General features: G+C 40.2%; 1 protein-coding gene across 1 annotated transcript in view; it reads right to left on the reverse strand.

Moving 5' to 3' along the window:
* The window catches only part of RAB11FIP2 (RAB11 family interacting protein 2), a 28,088-nt gene extending 15,832 nt beyond the window's left edge, over positions 1–12,256 (reverse strand). The window contains exons 1-2 of the mRNA XM_068198194.1: positions 11,716–12,256; positions 441–883 (exon numbers count right to left, since the gene is read on the reverse strand). Coding sequence (XP_068054295.1) covers positions 441–883; positions 11,716–12,068 — 796 coding nt within the window. The 5' untranslated portion in view covers positions 12,069–12,256. The remainder of the gene's footprint in view (positions 1–440; positions 884–11,715) is intronic.
* Positions 12,257–21,742: the final 9,486 nt, after the last annotated feature.

Here is a 21,742-nt window from a genome sequence, read left to right on the forward strand (position 1 = left end):
AGAAGACAGCTATGACAGGTGTGCCATTCCAGAAAGAGACAATAGTATGTTGCTGCATAATAACTTTGAGCAATTCAAAGTACTTTCAGTTCTTTGTATAAATCAGGTTAAAATTTGGTGATATTTTTTGACTTTTTAATTAGACTTATTTCTCACAAGATGCCATTTTGCCTAGCGTCCCATCTGGAATGCAATATACTCTCAGATAAGGACATAATAAGAGAAAATGCTAAACTATCATACATCATGAGCAATGTAAGTTATTTCTTATGCTCAGAAACAGCAATTATGAGTTACCAGCAATTAAAGAAAGCATAAAAAATAGGCCAGAATATTTCTTAACATTTTGACCTTGTAAGTGCTTCGTAAACTGAAGTAACAGATTCTGAATGCTCTAACAGCTGTGAGCTATAATTGTAATGGTCGTGAGTTTTACTTACCCCCTTCATCAACGGAACCAAAGGACTCCAGCTGACGCCTGAAAAGATGGGTGTAGCCAACAGCACTGGATTTCATCTTCTCTGAGGAGACATGTGGTCCTGTCAGGTCTGACATGGAGTGAGCTGAGGACAGCCGCTGAGGTCCCAAGAGGAAAGGTTTTTTTGGTTTTGATTTCATTTGCACTTCACCACTACACACCTCTAGATTTGCATCAGGTATGTGAGTGCTTGGGATGATTGCAGAGGATGTATCTGAAAACGTCCCATCGTTTTTCCGACCCTTCATTTTGTCTTTTAGTTTAGCAAATGGGGATTTGGTTTTGTCCTTCATTGACAAATCAAACATACTTGCTGTCATGTTATTCCTCATAAACTGAATATTGACGTTTATTTCTCCTCTGTCTTTAGTTCTCTTCCCTTGTCTGGATTCTAGGGGAAACCACCTTAAAGGAGAAAGAGAGCAAATTAAGCTGTGTTTTCTGAAGGCTATCATTACACCCCTGTTAGTTGGTTAATGCATCTGGTTGGAACAATTTAAAGTATGAAAACCCAAATCCTATATCAAAGATTCAACCATTCCTGCACTGAAAAACTTTGTTTATATTTGTTTTCAAAAGCAAATTATTTGTTTATATTTGTTTCAAAACTAAATAACTAAGCAAGAGGAAGCTCTTTAGTGTTCACCTGTTTCAAAATCAAAATCAACTCTGGAAGCTGACCAAACATCATCAAAGTTAAGGGCTTCCATGTGCTTAGGTACTTAATTATAAATACAGATATATTTTCTTCTTTTTAAAGTTTTCAAGTGTCCTTTATTTATTAGTGATGTATATTAATGTATTCTATGTGGCAACTACTTGATCTAGTAACCTTTTCTTCTTGGATTTTGCTCAGGTTTACACAATAGCAAACATTTTCCCCTCTTTCCTTCCTTCTAAGCACTGGTTAAGATTTACAACTACTGCATCAACGCTGGCTAAGAAATATCTGAGAGCCCTGAACTATCAGCTACCATTTCAATTCAGCAACTGCCTCCCCTCTGGATGCTAACAGTAACTCCACAGGCACAACTGAGTACGTAGGTGTATCCAACAGCATCCTCTCTTTTGCAGGTCACCAGCAGGACTACCTTCAGAAATATTTCCTTTGGAACCATGACATAACCCCCCACTCCTTGAAAAGAGATCAAAGGTGTGATCATCTGTTTCAAAAAGCCAAGTGTGCTTCCTTGCCAGGTCCAGCAAAAGCTTAATCATTATCCACGTGTCTTATTCATTCCCTACTGTGCTCCATTGTCCCATGAAAGCATCTGCAGAATTATGGCTCAATCTTCCCTCCACAGCTTCACCTCAATGAATGACCAACACACAATCCCTTCTCCACAACCATCACCAAGAGCCATTCCCTATTTCAAAAGGTCACAAGGGCATATTTCAGATCCACCAGCTCCAAAGAAGTGCTCTAAACCCACTGTCAGGAGAAATCCATGCACAGAGACTCACCCAACAGTGCCTTACCACCATTAACTTTTGAACTGGAGAGACTAAGAAATTAAATTGCCTATTAACACAGATACAAAATGGATTATACACTTATACATACATTATTCTATCCTGACAAATATAGAAAAAATGTCAGGAAAGGAGAAAAATAGCCCTCAATTTATTTTCCAATTTCATAAATATATTTTAAAGTTGACAGCTTTAATCAAATTTTCAGGCAGAGATGACATGTTTTGAGTTGAGAAAATACTTCCAAAAGTGACACACCAAACATTTAACCTAAGGTTAAAGAGTATTGCCTCTTTTTTTTTTTTTGATGTTTCTTTGTGATGTTCACAAGATTTTATATTTCATAATAAAACAAAATAATTAAGAAATATCAGACCTCCTCTGTTCTCACAATGGACAACATGAATCCAGACCAGTAGACCCAGAAGCTCAAACCAGGTGAAGGATAATTAAATCTTTAGTAAAATAGCTTTTCTTTTGTTGTGAGGTAATTTCATTTATATACTTTAAGTGAAATACAAAACCTGGAATATGTGTCTGAAGAAGATGGATTTTTTTTTTCCTTTTAGTTAATAATGCTTCAATTCTTTGGTAACTGATTCCAGAAACACATTAAGTCATCTATAGAGTTGTTACAGAAAACAAAAACAGAACCAAAAGTCAATTGCCTTTGTGCTACATAATATTGCAAAAACTGGAAGACAAGATAGCCTACTTTCATTAAAGCTCTTCTTTAAATGAAAATATGTTCATATATTCCCTTAAAAAAATACAAACAGTACCCAGCCATAATGAGCAAGCCTTGCTCACACAGCTTCTGGGCAGATAAAAAACACCAAACAAAAACCATCCTGGACCTGAGAAAGTCCTCCCACAGCTCCTCAGCCACACACTAAACATACACACCAGCACAAACAAGGCTCATGAGTGGTTTAAGAAATGTAGGACGCAGAAAGGACTTCACTTTTTGACAATCAAATTTAATAGCTCAGCCTACACTGTAACACAACATTCCCTTTTCCTTCTTCTTACAGGGTTCAAATATTAATACTCTTTCCTGATAAAGCCGGTGAATTTTCTATGTTACTCCTTCTGAATGATCAAAACCTTAAATTTATCCATGACACTTAACTTGTTTTAGAACAAGTACAAGACATAAATTCACAAGCTTTTGCTATGGGGAAGAACTTATTTTATTTTAAAAATTTATTTAACAATTATTGGCATTTTCACCAATCAACAATGCTGTGTCATTACCAGCACTCAGCTGCTAAGGGCAAATGCCACAAACAAATTTGACATTTACCTCTTCTTAAAGAGAAGCCCACAGCTAATACCTTGCCTTCATAGCTTCTACATTTCTTTTCAAAGTCTATCTTGAAGAACTTGACATTAAAACTAAGTTCAGGTGGGAAAACAAAGAAACTCTCCTTTCCCTAGGAAGACAACAGAAGTCCTGCTGGAACCAGGTTCAACACTGCTACTGATTCCAACAGAATTTAATCATAAACTCTTTTACTCCAGCAAAATTCCTCTGGTCTTCAATGGAATTTCTATTTGAATAATGATTGCTGGATCAAATCTTTGTATGAAAGACAGATATTTAATTTTCATAGGCATTTCAAGGAGGTTTCTTTGTTACCTTGGAGAGTTTATCTTGTTTTACTCATAATGAAGGTTCCATATGCTTCAGCTCATAATGAGACAATATGAGAAGCAGACTCAAATCATGATTTTCTTCAAAATTCAAAGGCAACTAATTACTTTTTAAACAGATGAGAACAAATGCAGGCAATGCATTTATGTGGAGCTGCACGTGAATGAGCAACTAAGACTATAAATGTTTCTTATTAGAATCTGTTTCGACAACACATGGGCGTGAGCAGCAAATAGAAAAAACAGCTCTATAGACGAGAGAAAAAAGAATCGGGAAATGAAGTCCGCTGTTTTCAGATAACATTTGGGTCCTAAAACACTAAATTCCACTATACTACTGCCAATTTAAAAAATTGAAATGTATTATAAAAGCCAATAAAGCGTGCTATTTTGGTTTTGTTTACAGTACTTTTAGCCACAATAAATGCTCCATTTGTCAAGCTGCCATGAGCTTATTCTATAGAAAGCCTGTACAAAGTAGGAAAATAGCCAATAACATACATGAACAAAACAGGGTGGCTTTTATGAGAGCAGATGTCCTTTTACTTAAAAACCAAATATTACATCCAGTCCTGCAGACAATCTTTATTTAAACAGACCTTGTACAAAGTCTGGCAAATTTTCCCAACTTCAAAGGAAGCCCTATTGCCTTTGGAATCTCATTCATTCTTCTTGCTCTCACCTTCAAATGTTCTGTAGGGCAATGTCCTCCATACACCCTCTAATTTCAACTTTGTCCCGATGGCTTCCATCAGAACAACCCTTGCTTCTTTCTCTCATCTGTTTTTCAGTGTGCTAATGGGCTTTGCCTGTCTTGCACAGGTTTCTGTTAATTTTTACTTTTAAGTATTCTATAAACTGCCCTTCTGCATGCTGACAATTTTCTTGAATGTGCAAAGAGAAGCTCAACATTCAAGGCTAAATAGGAAAAATCCTGCTGACCAGGCTGCCCTGAAAAACTAAACCCCGTTGTGAAGAGCATGGCTACTTTTTACCGATGACAAGATTAGTTTATTCTGGCCACACCTACGACTAGGGGTGGAAAAAGCAAGCTCTCCTAACTTGAGCAGCCTTACCAGTAATGAACCCTCACCTTGGGGAAGACAGACAGGAAGGGTGAAGGAGAATATTGAAATAAGCTACTATAAATCAGCAAGTTACAAAACCCTGGCCTGTCTCTTTCATTTGAATAGCAAGTGATCTACAGACTTTCAACTGGTTTTTTCCTCCCCTTTTCTGATTCTATTTGTCCTCCAAATCTGCCTCCAGAATCCGACAGTTCCAAGTCTTATCCCGCTCTCTCTTTTGAAGAAGCATCACTCAGCCTGTTCTGCTCACCATGTAACAGTAAGCGAGATGGGTTGACAGCATGGGTAAGAAAAAGAACTACCTAATTTCAATTACATTTTAATTATATTCTTTGACAGCCTCCAAAACCACTGGGTAACTTATCTACCAATTTCGACAGGAATATAGTGTTCCAGCCAGCACATTCATCCTGTGCATGACAGATGATCTCCCAACTCTGTCTTCTGGACAGTGTCAAAGATGGAAAGTATTGAAGGAATTTTCCCATCTTTCTGCTTCTCAGATACACCACTCTGCCTTCACTCTACCAGTAATTACCTGTTGAGCTGATCTAGTTTTGCTTTGCTGAAAAACCCAAAGAATTCTGCACAATCTTTATTTCAATTCACAAATTACTGAAGAAATTTTGCAAAAAGCCACATAATCATCACAGCATCTGCCAAGGCTTCTGACCTTGATTTTACAGGCAAAAATCAGCACCATGATCTGCTACACATAGAATGAGAATTTTCTATACAGGCAGATATTCTAAACTTACCCCTAAAAAAGGCCATCAGAATCTCAATGATAGAACATGTCCATGAGCTGTCACAAAGTTGATGACTACTGTTAAGCTGGATACACTGAAGAAACTTGCTTCACAAAAGCCCACTAAGAAATGCCCACAGCTAATTGATAAAAAACAACATCCAAAGCCCTGAACTGTCTGACATTTCCATTTAGCAGCGTATGCATTTTGAAAAATGCAGAAGTATGTTTTGTGATAAATCATTCCAATACCATACTGAGAGGCTGCCCCAAAAGTCAGCAAGTAGGAAAATTAAGAGGCAAGGGATTGAGCACAGACTACGTCGTGTATGAAGGGAAATTAGGAAGAAAACAAATTATTTATTAAAATAAGTGATGACACTCACAAAGATGAATACTCTTACTTTCTGGAAGCCAACTGAAACGAGATATTGAAAGCAGTTTAAAATAAATACTATAGACTGACATTGTAACACCACAAAACATATGGGAACTGACAGCTATCACAACACCCTCACTGTGGGGTTTGCTATCATGGAATCACAGTCATTAAAGTGGTCTTAGTTTACTTATTATTTTGGCTAAAGTCTATGTGTGAATACTTCTACGTTAGAAACAAACTAACTGAAGGTATGAGAATTAAGGACAGTTATGTGAGTCGAATATGTGTGCACAGAAAATGGAGAAGCATTTCAATCCAGATGGCACTTAGACTCTGACTCAGAGTTATGACTTACTGAGAGGATGTGCATGGATTTGTTGTCAAAATGTAAATGCTGGGAATATTACTAAATAATTTGAAAATATCACTATAAGTCTGTAAAGCTACAGCTGGGCAAAACTTAATTTTCTCCCATAACCATCTTTCTCTTTTGTTCCTCACTACTCACATTCCTTTTTGTTTTTTCATTTAATGAGTGGTACAACAAGACAACCCACACAGAATCTCCAGGCTGTTCTTTATTTCTGTGCCTTTAACAAATTTCTAAGTTACTACTCTTCCCACTTTTGATTTGAGTGGAACAAGATTTTTCTCTTACTTTAGCCACAATAAAGACATTTTCTGTTACAACCTGCTATTTCTATTATTGAAGCTCATCCCTTCATTTTTCTTGTTTAAATTAAAGACTAAAAATTACTAAATAATAGTGTGTTATGTTTTGTAGAAATATTATTAAAATGGTTCCCACACATTAACAAGCACTGAGCCCATATATTATCTATTTACTAATTGTTTGCTTGTTCATAATTCCAGACGTATTTGAAGCCTTCCTCTCGTTATGCTGCTACAGATGAGAGAGAGGACAGAGGCAGTTGAAGAGGGAGTTTATATCCAAGACAAAGGCTGCCAAGAAAGAATTCACATTAATTTGGAAAACGTCCCACCATTTGCATATCTTCCAGGAAGCTCAGCAGCACTAAAGTCAGTGCCTACCACACAGGGGTACTAACCATGAGCTCTTTTTCTTTGCTTGCTGAGAAGCTGGTTTTGACTCTTTTCTTATGATCAATACAAGTTGGGAAGTATCTTCAGAAAAGGCCAAGATTCCTTCACTGTACTATGCTCAAGCAAGCATTTCTTTAACAAGTGCTGCAATTTGTGTGTGTGTGGAGGGGAGTGATGTTGAGGTATAATAGACCCCAGGGAGAAGAGGAACTAAATCACAAATAAAAGATGTCTCCTCCACCATTTCCATAAGAAATAATAACTCTACATCACCTGCCTTCTCAAATTTATAGCATTCCAAACAAGTGTTACATCTTAAATCAGCCGAACATACAATAAAATGAGACGTCCAGGAAAGCTCATGAAGGAATGGACAATAACCAGAGTGGAATTAGAGCATAACAAGGATGAAGCAAAAAGAGAGGAAATAAATAACACTGGGAAAGTTAAGAGTCATTGTAAAAAACAACTGAAAAATGCTTCAGTAAATTAAGACATGTCAGAAAATGAGCATTTTTTTTATTTCATGGTAACTCAAAAATTTGTTTTGATGCTATGCAATCAGATTATGAGCAGCATTAAGGCAACTGTGAATTATAGCTAAATTGAAATTATTACAAAAAAGCATATATGCTTTAAAACAATAAGTTCATTGATCACAATTTACATTTCAAATGGAAGAGTAGAAAAGGTATATTTATTTTGCAAGAGCAGACGGAAACAATTGCCAGGTATTTCTTAGGATGAATTAAAAAACCCACGCGATGCTATTGCAAAAAATAAAAGCCATGTCAGAAATGTAACATTTGAAAAGTTATACTAAATACACTTCCAATAAAGCAGTTTTTCCAAAGCTTTTTGAAGTGTTAAAAAACCTCAGTACAATCTTTCAGCATCTGGAGCCTAGTTTTCAGTTCTGTAAAAAAGAGCAGAAGTAAGAAGTCCCTGTCCATTTCTAACTACAGCAGAGATGTCAGAGACACAAATTTACAAACTTTTACAGTACGATGGGCATTTCTGCACTAGGAAAGAAAGAAAATGAACTGGGATCCTGCAGATGCTTGGGTGAAGTCTCTGGAAGAGATCTAGTAAGGGACTATCTGAGCAGCATCTGGATCTAACTGTTACAGCAATTTTTACTTTTAAGAAATTGAAAAATCGTCAGTTTCAGTAAGGAAAAGGACTTCGTATGATGCGGTGTACAAAATTTTCCCTATCAAGTTATAGTAAAGAGACTACATTGTTTCATTAAGTCTTGAGCCAGAGCAAGTTTCTTAGAACACAAGACAAATCCCATCATGAGGCCTCTGCCTGAAAACTTTACTGCAGGGAGTATTTGTCTTAAGATGTGACAAGCAACAAAAAAAGCTCCCCAGGAAAAAAAAAATCCCTAACATAATGTTCCCGAGTCTGCAATGATTTTTGAAATTTATTTCTTCCAAATTATAAAACATTAAATTAAAAAAATATGTAAAAAGCCAAATGTCACACACCCCACGGTCTTCCTAGGACTTCAGAATCAGCTGGTAGCCTTCACTTCTCATACCTCCTTACTAAAAAAGCACTAGGGAATTGCTGACAGGGTTCAGCATTGTGCAGAATATTAAATATCTTTTTTGCAATACCCTGGTGACTCTTGAGTCTGTCTCTTACAGCACCATATGTACAGCTGTGTTGGAAAGAGGAAGCTATTAAATATATTAAAAAGTAGAAATATTACCAATAGACACTTCATCAAATAACTGGATCTCATTCATCCCCAAACAAAGCAAGAAATGTTAAGGTTACATCAACATAAGAAAATAACTCTGGATTTAATAACAGCACAAGCCTGTTGAACATATTTGAAAGTAAAAACATTGCTTAATAAAACAGATTAGTGTTTCTGAAACAATGAATATAGCTTTCAACCATCAGAATGCTTTGGTAACAAAGACATTGGACTTGGTTTTGAAAGGTGCTGGGTGTCTCAGTTCCCACACCACACTCACAGTTAGAAGGTCTTCAGGTCCAAATATATTACCCTTAGTTTACTGCCAACACAGGAATAGGAATATTTTCTATCAAAAAGGATTTAATAAAGAGGGAGGGAAAAAAAGAGCATTTTGTTTGAGATTGCATTCGTAAATCTATTCTTGAAAGTTTGCCCTCGTCCCACACACACGTACAAATACTGCATCCACATCTCCAACAAATGCTTAAAGGAGACAGCCACGACACACCTGCGTGGCACGAGGGCACACAGGCACACAACCACAAAAACTTCTCAAAAACATCGAAACTTAAGAACTCAGAGTTACTAATTTTTTGAAAGTGAGTTTTAGGAAGGACATTTTTGAGGTTTCTAAGCACCTAAAGACACCAAGGGGAAAACTGGACTTTCAGTGGCTCCTTCCTCATAAGAATTTAAATCAGCATTAAAGTGAGAACGCACTGCCAAAAATCCCACTTGCTGCCCAGACGCACTTTTACACTTACATAAGACTTTTACAAGTACGGCTGCTCGGCCCTAGAAGCCTAACACCCATCAACTTTTAATAAGATTTGCAATCTTAAATGCTCAAGTAACTTCTGAAGAAAGGACTTAGGCTGTTTGTAAAATTTTCCCCATAGGCCCCCATCTCAGGCAGCAGAGCTCGCAGGCAGCGGGCGGCATCGCCGGGGAGCCAAGGTGATTTCAGCGGTGCTCTGGGAGGAACTTCTCCATAGCTAAATAGCAGGAGTTCCTCTCTCACACTTCAGAGAAAGAAATGATAAAATAAAGAACACCTATGGAGCCCTGCTAAGCATAACTTCCTATAAAAATACCGCAGATCTGAATGTTTGTTTAACTATCACAAGGACTGAGTTACTTACCCCACTTAAAAATTGCTGGAATAATTGTGCAAGACTGACTCCAGTACTACTTTTGCTAAATCTGGTGCAGGGGCCTATGTTTCTTCTTCTAGGGAAAAGAAGTTTTGTTACTCACAGTAATAATGGAATAATTTACATATTTTACTCCAGCTTCTGAACACATATTTCTACCTAGATTTACAGTCTTTACTTTTAGTAGCATTCCTCCCTCATTCATTCCCCTTGTTTTTCATCTTGTTGCTAGGTGTTGCAACTAAGGCAGTTGACTAATGACTTGCAAGATAATTACAGCTAATGAGTCAAGAATTTTAAAGATACATGTCTAAAGAGCGGTGAAACTTCTTGAATCAAGTGTTAACAGAAATTAAGACCTTAAGGCTACAGGCATTACCACCTATTGCATCAAGATAACTGTTTTGTCCCTAAAAAGCTAAGCAATTAAAAAGCATAATACTCCAGGCAGTGAACCCACGAGAGATTCCACACAGACTTCTTCTTTCCTATCATAAAGTTTGTGAACATACTGTTTTGCAAAAAGTTCAGTTTACAAAAACAAACACCAGGGCAAAGAGAGCTTGGACTTGTCTTTGGTGCTCTTCAACCTCAGCCATGCATTTAAGTAGGACCAGGTTTTGAGGTGGTTTCAGCAGAAACACTTGTCTGACCAAGAAGCCCTGTCTGGTGTTAACCATATGGATTTCCACCTCCATCTGCCAATGCTGCTGGAGGTCCAGCCCTGGAACAGGCAGAGACAGACAAGCAACACCAGTCTTTTAGTGGCTTGGATGCAAAGTCCAGCACCTCACCACAGACCCACCATCACTATGGATACCAGACTTTAATTTTAACAGCTGAGATTTGGGCACAGGAGCCTTTGTACTCTTCTGAAGAGACACTAGAGGAGGAAAGGCCCCAGGAGCAGGAATTTTTTAACCGCTGCAGACAGATCTGTCGGCGTTCATATGTCACTGCCAACACAGCTCACTTGGAGCTCTCCATGCTGTTCTGATTCAACTTCTGTGGGACAAGCATATCTACACCAAAGCCAAAGTATGGAGTCGTAGGCATGCCTGCAGTTCTCTCATACCTACAGTCTGAGTTACACACACATGAAGGATAAATTACACTGGTACCAAACACCTTTGGGCAACCATGTCATGTCTAGGAATTATAACAACTTTACTCATTTAGTTGAGAAAATCAGAGAATTAGGTAAGTACAGTTCAACTAAATAAACTGCTATGATGCCTAAAAAAAAAAAAAATCCTTTTTTTGCATTCCAGTGCCTGAACTTCCTGGCAAACACTATTTTATTTGACAAAAGCTTATGTAGGTAGTGATGGAAGCTACCACAAGAGCTGAATTCTCTCTTCAGTCTTCTTAGCAGCGGCCTGCTGTACAGGGCAACCCGTGGGATCATGGCCTAAGATTAATCAGGACCAGCAAAGCACTGTGCTGTTGTGGTAAGCCTTCATTAAGTCACAGTTCATTGACCGCTAAAACATAAATATAAAATATTTAAAGACACGTGGTTGAAACAACTGAAGGAAAACAATTTTAAAGAGAACCACACCAGGTTTCAGGGCATCTGAATCTCACGCATGGTTCAAACTGAGATAGGAGATGAATGGGGGTATGGTCCTGTGCAGAACAAAGAAAATGCGTAGATAAACAGACTGTAATGAGTTCATGTTACACACAAGAGTTTGTCAGAAAAGTTAATGTTATTGACAATCTTTCCCTGTGCAGAGTAAGCACTTTGATTACAGTAAACTTCTCTGGAAGAGGTCAGGCCACAACGACATTAACTGTATAGGTTAAGAGATTTGAACACAAAATCAATGACAGGAATATACTAATTTCATTTCAAAGTACGTATGTTGATAGTAAGGCTACTATTTCCCACCCTCCCCAAGTGCAACTCTCCAAGGAATACAAATTATAATTTAAAAAACCAACCATCACTTACTCTGTTTTGCGCCTTTGCTTGTCTTCAAATATATCATTCAGACTTATGGCTACCTGTCCCAAAAACCTGTCCAGCCCCACCAGCGACCTGTGCATGACAATCAGGTACAGGATGTATTTTTCTGGATTCTCCTGCATGAGTAGTCCAGGGAGCTCGAAGGAGGCCTCTTCTTTCCAGATGGGATCCAGCGTCTTCTCAGCCACCGATGTAGAGTACTTCTCCTTGCCCAGCTGGATGATGGTGTAGGCATCGTTGCTGCCATTTTTACCTTTTGGCTTCAGACCTTTGGCTTGAAGGACCGTAACTTGCACGTGCGTTGGGAACCACTTTTGGGTTTGCTCCGCCAACATCATCTTTGAAGATCGCAGCAGCAGCAGCAATAACAAATGCAAAGTCTATCAGTCCTCGAGGGACTGCGTAAGGGCACTTACGGCGGAGACACCTGTCAGGGGCTCGGCCGGTCCTTCCTCTAGCGCTGCTGGCCGCGGGTGGCCCTCACCAGCCCGCGGGTCCCCCCCTTCCCCGGCAGCCCCACCTGCGGCTCCATGGCCGGGGGCTGCAGGTCCCGCCGCAGCCCCGGCCCCGCCGCCCTCCCGCGCCCGGCCTGGCCCTGCCCGCCGCTGCCGCCGGCCCGGCCCCGCGCCGCCCCCAGGGCATCCCCCGGGCAGGGCCGCTCCGCCGCGGCGCCCCGCAGGCCGGCGGCGGCCTCCCCCTGCTCGTCCCGGCTCGGTGCCGGCGGCGGTTCGGTGCCGGCGGGGGGCTCGGTCTCGGTGCCGCTGCCCTCCCTGCCTCCGTCAGTCCGCCCGTCCCTGCCGCGGCCGCCTCAGCCTCTCGCCGCGCTGCCCCCCCGCCGCCGCCCGGCCTGACGGGCCGGCTCCGCCGCTTCCGCCTTCCCCATGCTGCGGGCGGCGGCGGGCAGAGGGCAGAGGGCAGGGTTCGCTCCCTCCCTCTCTTCCCCTCGCCGCGTTCCCCGGCCGCCCGGGCTGGCGCTGCCCGGCTCCCCGAGCTCCCCCGCTGCCCGCGGGCAGGGCCGGAGAGGCCGCGGCTCCCCCGGGCGTGACGGACCGCTGGGCTCCCGGGGCCCCCTCCCGGCTGGGAGCCCCGTCCCGTTAATTAATTCATCGCTATTTTTGTTTCTAGATCGAGCAGAGAGCTCTGCAGGAGCCGTGGAGAGCAGGGTACTTGGCTAAAGGCGCCTATTGTTGTTATTTTTATTCAATATTAGGGGCTCGGGGGTGGCCACGGAGCCAGCCGGGAGTGGTGCTGCTCTGGAACCCATCGTGCTGCCAAGCGCTTCGGGAACGTCTTTATTTTTCAGCCACATCCACCCGCCCTGGCAAATCTATTGGATTTAAATGAGAACGTGAGAGTTACAAAATGTAAAAATACTAATAAAAATATTATACAAGATGTTTTGAGGACATGCTTATGGTACACTGGGACACTGCACGTGTTTACACGTGCACCTGTAAGTGAAGTCGTTATTACAAAAAAAAAAAAAAAAAAAAGAGTTGCAAGTTGTATCCCATCCCTGCAAACCATAAAAAAGGGAAACCAGCAGCCAGGTCAGATAATACTTCACCCAGCATCCCTCATCCACAAGTCTCTGGTCCATGGCTTACAAGTGAGTGAGCAAAGAAACCTTGGGAGACCTTCTCATACAGCTGAGACCTACAGGAAATTAAAAATTTAAAGCTGAAGGCCATTAGGGAGAGTAAAGTATGATGCTACCCAAAATACCTAATGCCAAACAAGTTATGGCCCGGGGTCCCAAAAGGGGGGGTCCCCAGGCTACACACAGTCATTAGCCTGAGCCCAGCTCATGTCATCTCTGTACACAATTTTAATAAATACTTCATTGATGTTCAATTTTTGGCTGGCAATGATAGCTGCATGCATGCTGTGATAGTTAACACAGAGCTGGCACTTCTTTCCCCTTCCACACTGTATCTGATTTTTCTTGATAGGAAAATAGATGGTCCAGTTGGAAATGGTAGCTTCAATACATGTCCTGGGATCATATTTAGGCAAAAATGTGCACATGGATAATTTAGGGTAGTAGTTTCTGAAAGTGTTACAAATGCTGTGGTTGTCTGCCTTGCTTTGTGATGCTGAGATACTAATGGTCAATTAAGGCTGCAGGTCAACTCTTTGGGATAAATCACCATCCCCTCACTTGAAAACCCCCTTCCCCTTCTCTGCAGCTGTCATTCTTCCACATCCTCAGGTGTCTTTCCCAGATGATTCACTGTGAAGCTCCCAGAAGGAGCTGCTGTGCTTGGGGAAAGAGTATTTCAGGCTGGAAGAGCCAGAGGAGATTATGGTGCCAGTGTTCTGTAGGAGACTTAGGCCATGGGGGGAAGGCACAGGGTTCTTCTTGGAAACCAGAGAGACTTATGTACATCAGAATATTTCTGAAATTAATTTTACCACATACAAATTCTGTTTTAGTAGAATAATCTTCACTGAACTAAGTAGAAACCAAGCATGATGAACTCATCAAATCAGAACAAGAAATTAATTTTAGGTAGGCAGAATGTATTTATTTAATAGAAATTTAAGTCGAATATCATGTCCTGCATGCTGCGTCTTAGGAAAACTTTAATGAGTTTTTATAAGAGGCAGGTTTTGTGCTTGTTCCTTGCCTTTTATTGGTATTCTCTAATTTCTTGTTATTGTCTCTTTCTAAACAGGAGCTGACTGGACTACATGTGCACACAGCTGAACAGGGGAAGGTGGAAGAACTTTTGTACTGCTGCAGACCATATATCAATGCAATACCCAATCTGCCTTTCCTGCTTTCAAAAATAAACAGATTATTAGTCCTCTACTCCTTATGTGCAATCTGGCATGTGAGAAGAGGAGTGTAAAACCTTTCCCCTTTCTCATGTTTCTCCTCTCTGCTCAGCTGGTGGAGCAGGCACTGGGGAGATGCCCCCTCAACTCCTTCACCCCTGTGCTTGAAGAGAATTCTGCTCAAAGGTGCACCAGATATATTTTATTCCCTCTTACGCCCCTCTAGGGTCAAGCTGAAAGCTGGCCTTTTGATTTTGTCCTCTTTGGAACAGGGTAATTGTCATCTTCTGGAATGTAGCATGGGATATAAATGACAAAATATCTCAGAGAAATAATGATATCTCCAGCAACACAGTGTCCCCTGGCACTGTGTTAGAGCATTAATCCAGAAATGACTCAGATTTTCATTCACTGAGCCACCACGACTGCTCAGTGCCTGTATGCACTGTAGCTTTTGCTCATCACTGTCCATGATTATGTGAATATTACATTAGAAAATCGATTTTATTTCCTATGCACCATTTTGGTTACAGGACTGTACCATTCCTTCAGTGCACCATAGATATCCACTGTTGTTCTGTAATAATAATCTTTTAAACTCACTGTCACTGCTGTATCATATTTTCTGTCCAAATCCACTCACTCTGAGGATGTCTCATAATCAATTTTCTAGTCCTTCATTTCTTTTAGAGGATTTTGAGCTCAAAACATTATATTTGGAGCTTGCAGTCAAATGTAGCTCCTTTGTATGCTACACTGTGGTAAAAAGGATTTCTCCCTGTGGATAGTAGGTAGCTCCTGCATTGTTGTGTGCCCTGCCCCTTTTCCCTGTTCTGCCACCCTCTGTGTAGTGTTGGAGAAAGCTGAGAAAAGCAAGCCCAGAATTCTTACTGATGAAGAAAAAGCCATCAAAGCTGGAATATGTGACCTCAGAGAAGTGTTTCTGCATTTCTAATTTGCAATAGCTGTCCTGTGTTCCTGGTGGCTACTCCAACACCCCATCTCCTTGTAGATCGTGATGAGAGCGAGTTTAAAAAGCAATTGTTAATCACAGAACAATGTGATATCTATGGTATATTTAATACAGACCCCTTAAGCTCATGTGTGCCATCTATCTCTATTACACATTCTTCCAGTCATTTCTGACCCAGGGGATAACACTGGTTTGTTTGTTTGTTTGTTTTTAAAGAGGGAATTCCAAGAAGTATGGTGGATTTTTTTTCAATTTCAGTATTTTGTAATTCCCTCTCATTTCTCCCTCCTGAGCCTACAGTACATCTGATTAAACATGAGCCTTGATATTCTGGCTGTCCTTTCAAAAGAAAATGCAAGAAAATCTTTTTGCCTGTGCTACTGAGACAGTTCCACGTTCTGCTTCTCAATCCCAGTTGTGTACTTGCTAAAGAGGTTCAGAGCAGTTGTGTTTGCACTGGTAACCTGTAGCAGGTAATTTGTGACTTGATTTCTCCCTGATATCTGTTTATGAAGTAGGAAACATTTTGTTGTTTTTTTGTTCTGAAAATGCTATCTCATCTTTGAAATTATTTGCTGAATAATTCTTAGTTGGCAGATTGCAGGCGTTGTGTTTGCTTTGAATGTTACATTGCTGTGAGGAACAGGCTGATTTTGTCTCAACATGTGACAAGCTTCTGCTTCCTGCCTTGCTGAATAACTTTCAGTAGCTGTTGCAATTGTCCAGACTGTTTTCTGGAAAGACTGTGCAATTTTTGAGACTGAATATTGTTGCCTGTTAGCTTTATCTTAGCTATCGTTATTTTTTCAATTAGTGACTTCTTCGGGAATTCACTAGAATTAATTGACTGCAGAAATCAAATAGCTGGGCTCAAACTGCTGTGAATTGGAAAGTTTTTCTCAAGCTACTGGTTTTGTCTGCTCTCTTGGTTTAAGAAGAATTCATTTTGCTGGAAGTATTTTGATGTAATTATTAAAAGCTAGAAGAATATTAATGAAATTTCTGTTCTGACCCCAGATTTTGCAACCCAAAATGTTCAAGGTTTGCTGAGGCTGGGTCAGTTAGGCAACTGTCCTGCTCTTCATGCTTTATTTTACCTTTCACATTCATTCTTGTGGAACATCTGCTCAGAAGGAGGAGATCTTTGGCCTCAACACTAGGGCTGAATTTTCTCTGGTAGGTTTTGAAAGCCCTACAGAGACCTCAGTGGTCCTGAGCTCTCAGGTAGTGCCACTGTCATTTCTTCTGTGTTGTTCTCTCCAGCCAGCTGTGGGTTTATCTTCTTGGGATGCAGTTTATCTCTGCCCTGTCTCACTCTTCACCTGTCTTTCTTGCATTCATGCAAGGAACTGGATCATACAAGAAACAGCAAAGGAAATGTGTCTCTGAAAAGGGGATTGGGGGCTTGAAATCAGGCAAATGCCATGGAATTGTCCATTGTTCTGATAGAAATCCGGTACTTTCAACCAGATATGGAAGTCCTGTGTGCAATATCAGACTTCAAATAAATGCCAGGTACCACTAAGAGTGTTGGAAGCATCATCTTTTTTGTTCATTTTTAGCTGAACATGTTTCACAGCCTTTCAACACTCTCATCCATTGTGAAGTTCAAAGAGGCTTAAATGCTGTAAAACAGTCATCAAATACTATAATTAAACTTGCCAGTCACCCAGGTTTGACCCAAACTGCCTGTGTCTCAAGATGTTAGTCAGCTGTCTAGCAGGTTAGATTTCACTTCAGCCTTTTAAAAACATGAAAATACCTCGTTTTCAGCAGCTTCTGCACAAAGCATTGTGCTCTTCTGTCAAAGCCTCCCCATCATGCAAACTCCAGCACTTCCAACCTGATGTAGCCATGGGGTACATCCTGCCCCACACCTGGCAGAATTCAGACTGTCACCAGCAATACCTCCACAGGGGACAGCACGAGTGACACGAAACTCTTTCAGAACTAACCTCTAAGGGCTAAATTCAGATTTGCCCTTGGCTCACCTAAACTTCATGGAAACCTCCAAACTGACCATTGGAGAAGTACCTGTTCAAAAATCACAGAAACACAAACTGAGGCTCAAAATGAAGCGTTAAATTAGAAATATAAATTGGCGATATGGCATCTATTCTTAGATTTAAATACATTTTTTCATTTTTTCAGTATATGTCCAATGACTGAACATCTTAAAGAACTTTTATGCGCTGGAAATGGAAATAAGTAATATAGGGAGAATCAAGGATAATTTTGTTATTTTTGCGGAGAATAGTATTTTTTTTTGTGCTTGACTTGAACCTAAGAAACATTAACTGTAGAAAAAAACAACTCCAAAATTATGACCTTTCTGGTTTCTTAATGAACCAGAAGAAGAAAAAAGAAGAAATATTTTTATAATTGTTTGAATATGAGGCTTCTTCAGAGGTACTTTTCTTGTGTTTAAATAACTCCTGCATTTATTCTCAAGGTCATTTATTCTTTATGGGTCTCCAGAAATCTCAGAGACCATTACCTCACAAATTCTCCAAACTTATCAACTCCCTTAAGGAGAATCTTGGCAAATACCAGAAAATTATGTTCTAAAAAGAGTCCTTTGTGAGGTAAGTTCTGAACTTCTCTAATTTTTTTCCATCTCTTGGACCTCAAATGGCTTTATAGGACCCACAGAGTGACAGAAGGAACACCATTAGGCTCCCATGTGAGGACAGACTCAGTGGAATTATTTGTATGCAGAATAAATTGTTATATTTACCTCGTGTGTTTGTGCACCAAGGTAGCAGTCACATCAAGTGGGTAAAACACCTACCCACCTTCAAGCACGGTGTACTCTTTTAAATGAGTGACTAAATGAATCCTCATTGAAGCCTGGTCTTAACTAAACACACTTGAACTTCCTGCTCATTCCAAGACTTTTTCCCAGGCTTAGCTGCCCCCAAAACTTCTTCCCAGGGATTTTCTTCTACCAGAGGCCTATCCTGTGTCTCTTCTGTTGTTGAAGGGTCTAATGGAATCCACCTGCAGCACTGAGGCAGCCGTGATTAATCTGCATTTAACCGCAGGGTCTCAACACTTCCTGCGTGTTCATAACAGGAGAGTTCTTCTCCCCTGATGATCCAAAAACCCCACACCCCAACCAACCAACCAAAAAGGTAAATAAATTAACATGAAGGGAGGGAGGAACCTAGGTAGGTTGGTTGATGTGTTTGTTACACTTAGGCTTAACATGTCTCCTCTGAAGTCCATGGTACTCAGGACATGGACTTTCTAACTCTTCCTACACCACATTGCAATGCTCATATAAAGCCCAGAACAATACTTGGTATTTTGGCAGAATTTTTTTTCTCTCGCCAAGCTGGTGAATAGTTCAGATTTTTATACCATCTTTCCTCCTACAAGTCTCAATTTCAATTTGGCTTCGGCGTGGTCTTAACATAAATATGTGATTAGAGAAGGAATCTAACTCAAATTGCTGTAGTTAATTTTTATGTATGTTAAATGTATGTACTCCAAGCACTCTTTTCCAATGTTACTTAAAACCCTTCTATCTTTCAAATGTGGTTTATTCTTAGAAAACTCAAGCTGCTCCTAGAATTCTGCTCCCAGTAAGAGACAAATTAGATAAAAACAACTTCTTGAGAGAAGAGAGCTTGCAGAGCTCTTGCAAGTAGACATGGAGTGCTGCTGAACAGCCTTCTATGCCCTTTTGGTAAGAATTATCCAATAACTAGTATATAGCAGATAGAATTTCACTTTTCCAAAATGTGTGTAGTGCATCTTCTTTCTAACCCCAGAAGTTGGAAGGATTGTGAGGGCTCTGGGAATACTGCAGATTTATTTTGGCACTGCCTAGTGCTTTAAGCATCCTGGAAATCAGCACTGGATATGTTCTCATAGTCTGGATGTAAATTAGCCATATGTGCATTAGCAGCATTATTTACAGATTGAATTGTGCAACTAACTATACTTAGGGCCTTAGATAAATTATATCTATATTGGGTCCAATTTTTGCTGTCATTTACAGTAATATAAATCTAGGATCACTACACTGAAGTCAGTAGGGTAATTACTTTGAATTTTCTCCAGTATGACAGAGAGCAGAATTTAGTCTCTGGTTATTATTTGCAGCTCTGAAGGCCTTTCCCCTACACTAGGAAACTACTGATGCTCTTCTGTCACTTTGTCCACTCTCACTTTAGAATTATGCTCAGAAAGTGTACCTGTCTGTGAAAACAAAGTGACACAGGCAGAGTTAGTTGGTTTTAGAGTCTGAGTAAATAAAAATGAGAACAGTTGCCCGGTGTTAAAATCTCTTGTTGCTTTGGTCTTTATATTCCTTTGTCTTTGCTTCTGAAAGTTTGCAACCAGAGTTCTTTCTGGTTAAACCTCACTAAAAAAGTCATCACTATGTTAGGACATAGACATCACCTTCTGAGCCTCTTCACCACCACTTGAAAAGGTGCTTTAGCAAAAGTGATTTGTTTTCACTCAGAGTTTTCACTGTATCTTCACGGTTTGAACCAATGATGCATCCTCATTTTCTGTTGATGTTTGACAGCATTGCCTATCAGTCTCTGAAAAAGCAGTGAGTAACAGTAAAAGCTCTGTACAGCAGCTCTTTTGAAATTCCCATCAACTAGAAAATTATGAAGTCAAAGATGGAGCATACTAGTCTCAATAGAAAGATAGAAACCATGCTAACACATCAGCAATTGTTCTCCAGAAACACTCTTGCTGATGCTGGGGTAATGTGATTGTCCATATAAGAACACAGATGTCTCATCATCCAGCAACATATGATATTAAGGCATACCAATGTTGGATGCAACATCGTAGCTGTGGTTCAAAAGCTCATGTTAGGGGAACACACTGGGATACTGGTTATATCTTTTTCAACTCAGTGTTTCTAATGAGAAGAAGATGTCTGAATGTATTTTCTGTAAGTCATAATCATTTGAAAAAATGCATTAGCAGGCACAGGTCTCATAAGTGATTTTAAATCATCTCCATATTTTGTTTTCCTTCAGCTTCTTCTTTGTTTCTTTGCTGCTGCTGCTCAATCTCATTTTTTCTCTCCCCATATTACTGTAACAGCATGTCTGCCTTCATTTCCAGTGATAGAAAAGCCTATGTGATTAAATGCTTCACTTTGGCAATCAGTATTCTTGGTATTTATTTATTGAAAGGTCTTTTGTGCAACGTCCTGCCGCTGCCTGGGTCCTTCCATTGCTAGTGAAGTATCAAGATGTCACAGAAGCTGATAATTGCGCAGCTGCTGAGTTTGGGCAGCATGGTAATGGCTGGACAGTGCTGAGTAAAGTGGCACAAGATTGTGCAAATAACCTTTACTCAGCAAAACTCACAGGCAGTTGTAAATACTAACTTAAATATCATCCCAGCCAAGATACGACTTCTCAGGGTCATCCCTGGAATTACTTAAATTGCAGAAACAGGGATTTGCTTCAACATTTAAGTATCCAGCATATGTTCCCAAAGAAGACTGTTATCCAGTGGCAAGCCTGAAATTTTAAGTGTGAAAAAAAGATGTAAAAGAGAGGTTAGAGCAGTTGGTTTGTGCATGGCACTGGGGGGATTGCACAAAGCAGATTACCTGGGTCTGTTGTTATGTTTTCTACAGGAAAGCACAGAGAGAGAGTGAATCAGGATGGAAAGAGGGGGCAGTTCACCAAGCCAAGCACAGGTGACATGGCTTCCCAGAGCATCAGCATTGCTGTGAACAGGGAGCTCTTCAGGAAGGTTTTGCCTTGGTTCATATACAGATGTTGGCTCTGCCAGCTAGTTCAGCTGAAGAAGGCTGACCTGCCCCAGTGCATTCTTGGTCATAGGGACCATCATGGTTAGCACTTTTGCCCTGCCCAGAATGCCTCACCTGGGAAACCTGCACCCAGCCCGCTTCCCAGCTCTCTTTGGTCAAAGAGCCATCCAGTCTTGACTGAAAAGCTTCTGGAGTGAAGAACCCACAATCCCTTTGTAAAAGTTTACCTGAGAACTAACTAACCTCACTGTTAATAATCCTATATGTTTTATCTATAATCAGAATTTGATAATTTCCAGCTTCTAGGTCTTGATTAATTTTTATATTTTAAATTATGGAACCATTACAAATTTTCTCTACATGTAGGTATTAATAAATTGATCAAGGCTTTTAACCTTTTTTCTGATAAACAGATTGAGCTGCAAACATCTATCCCTACAAGGCAGCTATTCCAAATCTTGAAATCATTCTTTTCTGATCTATTTTCAATTTTCCATGGC

Source organism: Anomalospiza imberbis, chromosome 8 (assembly GCF_031753505.1).
Source record: "Anomalospiza imberbis isolate Cuckoo-Finch-1a 21T00152 chromosome 8, ASM3175350v1, whole genome shotgun sequence".
NCBI lineage: Eukaryota > Metazoa > Chordata > Aves > Passeriformes > Viduidae > Anomalospiza > Anomalospiza imberbis.